This window comes from Nasonia vitripennis, assembly GCF_009193385.2.
Source record: "Nasonia vitripennis strain AsymCx chromosome 2 unlocalized genomic scaffold, Nvit_psr_1.1 chr2_random0004, whole genome shotgun sequence".
Lineage (NCBI taxonomy): Eukaryota > Metazoa > Arthropoda > Insecta > Hymenoptera > Pteromalidae > Nasonia > Nasonia vitripennis.
The window spans coordinates 1,335,157-1,346,243 of NW_022279610.1; the positions used below are offsets into that span (position 1 = coordinate 1,335,157).

General features: G+C 39.6%; 1 protein-coding gene across 1 annotated transcript; it reads left to right on the forward strand.

The window, feature by feature from the left end:
* LOC116416287 lies at positions 1–722 on the forward strand. Its single transcript, XM_031924007.1, has 2 exons — positions 1–310; positions 571–722. Exons 1-2 carry the CDS (start codon positions 139–141, stop codon positions 720–722), a joined length of 324 nt encoding a protein of 107 aa, XP_031779867.1. The 5' UTR covers positions 1–138.
* The last annotated feature ends 10,365 nt before the right edge of the window (positions 723–11,087 follow it).

The following is an 11,087-nucleotide window of genomic DNA, read 5'->3' on the forward strand; positions in this document are numbered from 1 at the left end:
CTTATAACATTTGACAGTAACGTTCGAGTATGTCGATTGCTAAAAGTGTCGTCATGGTAACATATGAAACTTTCATATGCATCGAAAAAAACGCCACTTTCAACGCGACATTGCAAGCAGTGAGATACGGAGATAAAAATGGAGTCAGCAAGTGAAAATCAAGAAATTCCAATGCTGTTGCTGATCGACACAATTAACCAGATGATTACCGACGAGCAGGCCGCAGGGCACATGAATACCGGCGACAAAATTTATGTGTTCGTCCAAACCTCGGAGGAGTTATCTAGGACGGTGGGAAAAACTATCACCTGTAAGTAGAATGAAATTTATTTACCGCGGATGCGCCCTTTTATAATTTAAAGTTTGTTTTACGTACACGAAAACATACGCTCAATAATGCTAATAATTCGCTCTCTTTTGCTCTCTGAATTATTTTCCTAACCTAGCTTGTTCACATTTTCCGACACCCTTGCACGACCGCTAATGCGGAGACAGAGGGCTCGCTTTTTATGCAAAGCTCCAGCGGGCAATAATTCATGCATTTTGCAATAATATTTTTTAAACTTTCAGTTCACCAAGTAATCGACAGTTACAACCGTTACCGGGAGAAGTTTGACGCGGTGAACGCGAAGGTTAAATACCTTAAGAAAGGTGCGAGCCAATTGACTTTAGACGAGATTCGGATTTACAAAATATTCAAGAAAACTAAATACTATTTATGAGGCAAAGATATATTTTTGATTGTATAATTCTATTTGATTATTATAAAGTATGATTTTGAATAAAATAAATTAAACTTTTGCAGGGAAACCGGCGCACGAGGCACTTCTCTACTTCTTGGTGCTTCAATGATTTTCTGCATATCAATTATTCGGTTTTGCATGCCCTTTTTTGTTTCATGAAGTAAAACGTCACAATGATTTATAAATAAAATGTTTTCACGAAAGTGTGCGCATCAGAACTTGATTTTTTAGAGTCTGTAAAGCGGTTAGGTGCGTTGATTTTGTTTTGTTGATAATGCGAGCCCACTTTATAGCGAAACGTTAGTAGATCGCTGGAGCAACGCTCTCGGAGCTTTCGCAAAAGTGTGCGAATCAAAATTTTTTTCTCAGAGTTTGTAAAGCGGTCGGGACCGGCGCTTTCTCTTTGTTATCAAACAACCGAGCCCAGTTTCTAGCGAAGCGACCGTAGATTGCTGGAGCAGCGCTATCGGAGCTTTCGCGAAAGTGTGCGCAATAAAAATTGTTTTCTCAGAGTTTGTAAAGCGGTCAGGAGCGGTCCTTTCCCTTTGTTATTAAACATCCGACTCTGGTTTCTAGCGAAGCGTCCGTAGATTGCTGGAGCAGCGCTCTCGGAGCACTCGCGAGAGTGTGCGCATCAAGAATCGATTATTTAGAGCTCGTGAATAAACATCCGAGCTCAGTTTCTAGCAAAGCGTCCGCAGTTCGCTGGAGCACCGCTCTAGGAGCTTTTGCAAGGCATCTTTTTTAAAAATTGTTCCTTTAGAGCTCGCAAATCGACAAAAGCGGTGCTACGCCTTGTTCAATAAAGCCCGAGCACAGATTCTTGCGAATCGTTGGTAGATCGCTAGAGAAGCGCTCTTGATGCTTTCGCAAGGCAGCTCACGAATTAGCTGAAGCGGCGCTTACCCCTCGTTTATGAAAGCTCGAGCACAGTATCTTGTGAAATGTCAGTAGATCGCTGAAGCAGTTGTCTCGGAGCTTTCGCAAGAAAATTCTTGTTAAAAATCGATTCTTCGGAGCTTGAAAATCTGTCATAAGTGTCGCTATTAGCATGTCGGAGTCTAAAGCACCTTTGCCACTGAGTGCAAGATTGTTTACCTGCTGCACCAACAGGGCATATGCCAACTTTCGTGCTACACGGACGTCGGATCGCTTAGTGACAAGTTCTTCCTGTCTGCAGATGAACCAGAGCTTGCAGCCGCTGCCAGAAACTTAGCGGTACTCGCAACACCTTCGCTCTTCCCTGAAGAAGTCTCTTTCAAGGTAAGCTTTCTCATAGAGCTTGCAAGCTTGCCCTTCACGTTTGACTCGAGATTAAGAGCTTGGAGGAAATTTTTCCTGGGAGCTGCGAGAAGAGCTACTAAAGACGGCGGTGAGCGCTTTGGTCGAGGCTCCTGGATTACCGGTCCTATTGTTCCAAAATCACGTTTTCGACGGGCAACGTCAGCAAGAAAGACTTGCTCCCAAAATTATCTTTGGCAATTAGCAATATTCACAACTTCGCCGTGAACACTAGCACATTTGACGTCTTCGCCGCAGAGTAGCACGTGAAATGGGCTAATTAATCTAACATATAAAAAAGGAACAGTATGTACAATTTTATTGAAGATCTATGGACGTTCGAATATGTCGGACTTTTTGTTTCTTTTTGTTTATTTGGTTTCTAGATAAATATATAGTCATGTGCTCCCTGATTTGACGTTTTTGCAACGCGTATCTTGCTAATGTGCTATCATTTTCGCAAATGTGAATTGTTTAAATTTATGTAAATAGTGTAAATAGTAATACTAATTGATGTAACTTGTGTAAGAAAGAGAGCTGAAAACGTGATTAATTATGAATCGTGATCAGACGGCGATGTTCCGGTGCCTCTGTGCGCAAAATAATAACGTTTTGAATGCTAGCCGGATGTTCTTGGAACAATATCCACATGTTCAGCCTCAACCATCTCGAACTTCGTACTACAGGTAGGTTAATAATTCTTATTAAGGAAATAGCTAAAAAATATTGCCCTAGTAAAAAAAAATTGGGTTATGATAGACTTCTTGAAAGAGTGCGTCAGCATGGCGTGATCAAGGTGGAGCAACGTCGACGCGTACAGCCTGTGCGGGGTGATCAAAACTTGAGTGATCGTATTAATCAGGCTCTAACGGACAATCCTCGTTTAAGTTTAAGGGCCTTAGCACGACAATTCAGTACGTAATCCGCATTTTCTATATAATATGCGCTTACTTTTTACCCTTTCTGCTCCTTCTAAGCGAGTGTTAGTGAGCAATCAGTATTGTTTGGATTTATTTTTATACTTAATTCAATTTTTATATTTAGATGTATCGAAAGAATCTGTACGAAGAATTGTAAGAGTCACCAAACGCCCGTACAAGCCCACGAAGGTGCAAAAAGTATTCCAACGTGACCACGAAAGACGCCAGGCATACTGCGAATGGGGTCTGCGACAGTTGGCGAGAAATCCACTTTTCTTTAGACGAGTTTGCTTCAGCGATGAATCCACATTCACCAATAACGGGCCAATTAATAAGCAAGTTACAAGGATGTGGTCCGAGCAAAACCCGCATTGGTTTATAGAAAATGACAGGCAGCATAGGTGAGTAAGTTCACGTTAAAGGCAAACGTCAATCAGACTTCCATTTTACAATTTTTCACATATTTATTAAGGTGCAAGTTCAACGTATGGATCGGGATTGTCGGAGATCGGATTATAGGTCCGATATTTTATGATGAAAATTTGACTGCAAGGAGATATCGCAGACTATTGAGGCTCATTAATGGTCGCTTACATGACAATCCGATTCCTCAAAATCAGATGTGGTGGCAAATGGATGGAGCCCCAGCGCACAATGCTGCCGTAGTCACTGAATACTTAGAGGAACGATTTCCTGAAAGGTGGATTGGCTTAAATTCACCACACGTAAGATTTCCGCCACGATCACCTGATTTAACCATCATGGATTATTACTTTTTCGGTAATATTAAGAGAATCTGCTACACACAGGTAAAGAAATTAAAAAATTCTCTATATTCTCACAATTATTGGCTATAATCTTATTTGATTTCATAATAGCTTGTTTTTTTCCTAACATTACCTTTCAGCCAGCTACTACATCTGATGATATGAAGCAACGCTTGCGAAATGCATGCGCTGCGATTCGTGCTGGCGAATTAAGAAGAACAAGAGAGCAACTGCGCAGAAGATTTCAGCTGTGCATACAAGCAGACGGTGGACAATTTCAGCAACTCATGAAATACAGAAATCGCTAATTCAAGTAGAATAAATAAGAATTCAATTTTAAAAAACTATCAATTTAAAATAATAAGTTTGCGATAATTTATTTTCAGTAACTGCCGAAAGCTGCCAATTATGTACCAACCCTTGTTAATTATTTTGCACTATGTGGACGCTAAAGCACAGCGGAAGTCTTATTTCAGTTATTCATGGATTTTTATACCACTACCGGCTATGAATGCCTACTGTTCGTTGTTTCGCTTATTCTGCGTAGTGTATATTGCTAAGCCTCGCTATCAGTTGTAAAATCTGTAATTATTATAGGAAAAAACAATAAAGTAGATTACCTTTTTAGTAAGAAACACTCCGTCGATTATAACCGATTTTTCGAACTCTGAAAAATCAGTTTTTTCACGAAACAACTTTTTCACGAAAGCTCCAAAACGTCTGCTCCAGCGATTTACCGACGTTTTGCGAGCAACAGTGCTCAGGCTTCAATGAGCGAAGGGTAGCAGTGCTCCTGCCGATTCTTAATCTCTTTAAAGAAAATTTTACCACGAACTGCCTCGCGAAAGCTCCGACAGCGCTGCTGCAGCGATCTACCGACGTTTCGCTGTAAACTAGGCTCGGATTTTCATTGAAACGGCTCTGCAACAAACACGACTTGAGCTTTAATTAGCCAGGGGTAGCGCTGCTCCTGTTGATTCTTGAGCTTTAAAAAAAAAAAATACTTTTAAGCGAGCTGCCACGCAAAAGCTCCTAGAGCGGTACTCCAGCGATCTACGGACGCTTCGCTAGAAACTAGGCTCGAATTTTTATCAATGAAGGAAAAGCACAGCTGCTGACCGATTCAAATCAATTTTTAATACGTACTCATTCGCGAAAGCTCAGAGATCGCTGCTTAAGCGATCTATCGACATTTCGCTAAAAACTGTGCATGGATTTTTATAAACAAAGAAAAAGCAGTGCAGCTGACTGATTTCAAGCTCCAAATAAACAATTTTTAATACGCACTCATTCGCGAAAGCTCAGAGATCGCTGCTCGAGTGATCTATCGACATTTCGCTAGAAACTGGGCTTGGATTTTTATAAACAAAGAAAAAGCAGCACTGCTGACTGATTTACAAGCTCCAAATAATCAATTTTTAATACGCACTCATTCGCGAAAGCTCAGAGATTGCTGCTCGAGTGATCTATCGACATTTCGCTAGAAACTGTGCTTGGATTTTTATAAACAATGATTTACATGCTCCAAATAATCAATTTTTAATACGCACTCATTCGCGAAAGCTCAGAGATTGCTGCTCGAGTGATCTATCGACATTTTGCTAGAAACTGTGCTTGGATTTTTATAAACAAAGAAAAAGCACCATTGCTGACTGATTTACAAGCTCCAAATAATCAATTTTTAATACGCACTCATTCGCGAAAGCTCAGAGATTGCTGCTCGAGTGATCTATCGACATTTCGCTAGAAACTGTGCTTGGATTTTTATAAACAAAGAAAAAGCAGCACTGCTGACTGATTTACAAGCAAATTTTTAATACGCACTCATTCGCGAAAGCTCCAAGATCGCTGCTCGAGTGATCTATCGACATTTCGCTAGAAACTGTGCTTGGATTTTTATAAACAAAGAAAAAGCAGCACTGCTGACTGATTTACAAGCAAATTTTTAATACGCACTCATTCGCGAAAGCTCCAAGATCGCTGCTCGAGTGATCTATCGACATTTCGCTAGAAACTGTGCTTGGATTTTTATAAACAAAGAAAAAGCAGCACTGCTGACTGATATACAAGCAAATTTTTAATACGCACTCATTCGCGAAAGCTCAGAGATTGCTGCTCGAGTGATCTATCGACATTTCGCTAGAAACTGGGCTTGCGTTTTTATAAACAAAGAAAAAGCAGCACTGCTGACTGATTTACAAGCTCCAAATAATCAATTTTTAATACGCACTCATTCGCGAAAGCTCCAAGATCGCTGCTCGAGTGATCTATCGACATTTCGCTAGAAACTGTGCTTGGATTTTTATAAACAATGATTTACATGCTCCAAATAATCAATTTTTAATACGCACTCATTCGCGAAAGCTCAGAGATTGCTGCTCGAGTGATCTATCGACATTTCGCTAGAAACTGGGCTTGGATTTTTATAAACAATGATTTACATGCTCCAAATAATCAATTTTTAATACGCACTCATTCGCGAAAGCTACAAGATCGCTGCTCGAGTGATCTATCGACATTTCGCTAGAAACTGTGCTTGGATTTTTATAAACAAAGAAAAAGCAGCACTGCTGACTGATTTACAAGCCAATTTTTAATACGCACTCATTCGCGAAAGCTCCAAGATCGCTGCTCGAGTGATCTATCGACATTTCGCTAGAAACTGGGCTTGGATTTTTATAAACAATGATTTACATGCTCCAAATAATCAATTTTTAATACGCACTCATTCGCGAAAGCTACAAGATCGCTGCTCGAGTGATCTATCGACATTTCGCTAGAAACTGTGCTTGGATTTTTATAAACAAAGAAAAAGCAGCACTGCTGACTGATTTACAAGCCAATTTTTAATACGCACTCATTCGCGAAAGCTCCAAGATCGCTGCTCGAGTGATCTATTGACATTTCGCTAGAAACTGGGCTTGCGTTTTTATAAACAAAGAAAAAGCAGCACTGCTGACTGATTTACAAGCTCCAAATAATTAATTTTTAATACGCACTCATTCGCGAAAGCTCAGAGATTGCTGCTCGAGTGATCTATCGACATTTCGCTAGAAACTGGGCTTGCGTTTTTATAAACAAAGAAAAAGCAGCACTGCTGACTGATTTACAAGCTCCAAATAATCAATTTTTAATACGCACTCATTCGCGAAAGCTCCAAGATCGCTGCTCGAGTGATCTATTGACATTTCGCTAGAAACTGTGCTTGGATTTTTATAAACAAAGAAAAAGCAGTGCAGCTGACTGCTTTACAAGCTCCAAATAAACAATTTTTAATACGCACTCATTCGCGAAAGCTCAGAGATTGCTGCTCGAGTGATCTATCGACATTTTGCTAGAAACTGGGCTTGCGTTTTTATAAACAAAGAAAAAGCAGTGCAGCTAACTGATTTACAAGCAAATTTTTAATACGCACTCATTCGCGAAAGCTCCAAGATCGCTGCTCGAGTGATCTATCGACATTTCGCTAGAAACTGTGCTTGGATTTTTATAAACAATGATTTACATGCTCCAAATAATCAATTTTTAATACGCACTCATTCGCGAAAGCTCCAAGATCGCTGCTCGAGTGATCTATTGACATTTCGCTAGAAACTGGGCTTGCGTTTTTATAAACAAAGAAAAAGCAGCACTGCTGACTGATTTACAAGCTCCAAATAATTAATTTTTAATACGCACTCATTCGCGAAATCTCCAAGATCGCTGCTCGAGTGATCTATCGACATTTTGCTAGAAACTGGGCTTGCGTTTTTATAAACAAAGAAAAAGCAGTGCAGCTAACTGATTTACAAGCAAATTTTTAATACGCACTCATTCGCGAAAGCTCCAAGATCGCTGCTCGAGTGATCTATCGACATTTCGCTAGAAACTGGGCTTGGATTTTTATAAACAATGATTTACATGCTCCAAATAATCAATTTTTAATACGCACTCATTCGCGAAAGCTCCAAGATCGCTGCTCGAGTGATCTATTGACATTTCGCTAGAAACTGGGCTTGCGTTTTTATAAACAAAGAAAAAGCAGCACTGCTGACTGATTTACAAGCTCCAAATAATTAATTTTTAATACGCACTCATTCGCGAAAGCTACAAGATCGCTGCTCGAGTGATCTATCGACATTTCGCTAGAAACTGTGCTTGGATTTTTATAAACAAAGAAAAAGCAGCACTGCTGACTGATTTACAAGCCAATTTTTAATACGCACTCATTCGCGAAAGCTCCAAGATCGCTGCTCGAGTGATCTATTGACATTTCGCTAGAAACTGGACTTGCGTTTTTATAAACAAAGAAAAAGCAGCACTGCTGACTGATTTACAAGCTCCAAATAATTAATTTTTAATACGCACTCATTCGCGAAAGCTCAGAGATTGCTGCTCGAGTGATCTATCGACATTTCGCTAGAAACTGGGCTTGCGTTTTTATAAACAAAGAAAAAGCAGCACTGCTGACTGATTTACAAGCTCCAAATAATCAATTTTTAATACGCACTCATTCGCGAAAGCTCCAAGATCGCTGCTCGAGTGATCTATTGACATTTCGCTAGAAACTGTGCTTGGATTTTTATAAACAAAGAAAAAGCAGTGCAGCTGACTGCTTTACAAGCTCCAAATAAACAATTTTTAATACGCACTCATTCGCGAAAGCTCAGAGATTGCTGCTCGAGTGATCTATCGACATTTTGCTAGAAACTGGGCTTGCGTTTTTATAAACAAAGAAAAAGCAGTGCAGCTAACTGATTTACAAGCAAATTTTTAATACGCACTCATTCGCGAAAGCTCCAAGATCGCTGCTCGAGTGATCTATCGACATTTCGCTAGAAACTGTGCTTGGATTTTTATAAACAATGATTTACATGCTCCAAATAATCAATTTTTAATACGCACTCATTCGCGAAAGCTCCAAGATCGCTGCTCCAGTGATCTATTGACATTTCGCTAGAAACTGGGCTTGCGTTTTTATAAACAAAGAAAAAGCAGCACTGCTGACTGATTTACAAGCTCCAAATAATTAATTTTTAATACGCACTCATTCGCGAAATCTCCAAGATCGCTGCTCGAGTGATCTATCGACATTTTGCTAGAAACTGGGCTTGCGTTTTTATAAACAAAGAAAAAGCAGTGCAGCTAACTGATTTACAAGCAAATTTTTAATACGCACTCATTCGCGAAAGCTCCAAGATCGCTGCTCGAGTGATCTATCGACATTTCGCTAGAAACTGGGCTTGGATTTTTATAAACAATGATTTACATGCTCCAAATAATCAATTTTTAATACGCACTCATTCGCGAAAGCTCCAAGATCGCTGCTCGAGTGATCTATTGACATTTCGCTAGAAACTGGGCTTGCGTTTTTATAAACAAAGAAAAAGCAGCACTGCTGACTGATTTACAAACTCCAAATAATTAATTTTTAATACGCACTCATTCGCGAAATCTCCAAGATCGCTGCTCGAGTGATCTATCGACATTTTGCTAGAAACTGGGCTTGCGTTTTTATAAACAAAGAAAAAGCAGTGCAGCTAACTGATTTACAAGCAAATTTTTAATACGCACTCATTCGCGAAAGCTCCAAGATCGCTGCTCGAGTGATCTATCGACATTTCGCTAGAAACTGGGCTTGGATTTTTATAAACAATGATTTACATGCTCCAAATAATCAATTTTTAATACGCACTCATTCGCGAAAGCTCCAAGATCGCTGCTCGAGTGATCTATTGACATTTCGCTAGAAACTGGGCTTGCGTTTTTATAAACAAAGAAAAAGCAGCACTGCTGACTGATTTACAAGCTCCAAATAATTAATTTTTAATACGCACTCATTCGCGAAAGCTACAAGATCGCTGCTCGAGTGATCTATCGACATTTCGCTAGAAACTGTGCTTGGATTTTTATAAACAAAGAAAAAGCAGCACTGCTGACTGATTTACAAGCCAATTTTTAATACGCACTCATTCGCGAAAGCTCCAAGATCGCTGCTCGAGTGATCTATTGACATTTCGCTAGAAACTGGGCTTGCGTTTTTATAAACAAAGAAAAAGCAGCACTGCTGACTGATTTACAAGCTCCAAATAATTAATTTTTAATACGCACTCATTCGCGAAAGCTCAGAGATTGCTGCTCGAGTGATCTATCGACATTTCGCTAGAAACTGGGCTTGCGTTTTTATAAACAAAGAAAAAGCAGCACTGCTGACTGATTTACAAGCTCCAAATAATCAATTTTTAATACGCACTCATTCGCGAAAGCTCCAAGATCGCTGCTCGAGTGATCTATTGACATTTCGCTAGAAACTGTGCTTGGATTTTTATAAACAAAGAAAAAGCAGTGCAGCTGACTGCTTTACAAGCTCCAAATAAACAATTTTTAATACGCACTCATTCGCGAAAGCTCAGAGATTGCTGCTCGAGTGATCTATCGACATTTTGCTAGAAACTGGGCTTGCGTTTTTATAAACAAAGAAAAAGCAGTGCAGCTAACTGATTTACAAGCAAATTTTTAATACGCACTCATTCGCGAAAGCTCCAAGATCGCTGCTCGAGTGATCTATCGACATTTCGCTAGAAACTGTGCTTGGATTTTTATAAACAATGATTTACATGCTCCAAATAATCAATTTTTAATACGCACTCATTCGCGAAAGCTCCAAGATCGCTGCTCGAGTGATCTATTGACATTTCGCTAGAAACTGGGCTTGCGTTTTTATAAACAAAGAAAAAGCAGCACTGCTGACTGATTTACAAGCTCCAAATAATTAATTTTTAATACGCACTCATTCGCGAAATCTCCAAGATCGCTGCTCGAGTGATCTATCGACATTTTGCTAGAAACTGGGCTTGCGTTTTTATAAACAAAGAAAAAGCAGTGCAGCTAACTGATTTACAAGCAAATTTTTAATACGCACTCATTCGCGAAAGCTCCAAGATCGCTGCTCGAGTGATCTATCGACATTTCGCTAGAAACTGGGCTTGGATTTTTATAAACAATGATTTACATGCTCCAAATAATCAATTTTTAATACGCACTCATTCGCGAAAGCTCCAAGATCGCTGCTCGAGTGATCTATTGACATTTCGCTAGAAACTGGGCTTGCGTTTTTATAAACAAAGAAAAAGCAGCACTGCTGACTGATTTACAAGCTCCAAATAATTAATTTTTAATACGCACTCATTCGCGAAATCTCCAAGATCGCTGCTCGAGTGATCTATCGACATTTTGCTAGAAACTGGGCTTGCGTTTTTATAAACAAAGAAAAAGCAGTGCAGCTAACTGATTTACAAGCAAATTTTTAATACGCACTCATTCGCGAAAGCTCCAAGATCGCTGCTCGAGTGATCTATCGACATTTCGCTAGAAACTGGGCTTGGATTTTTATAAAC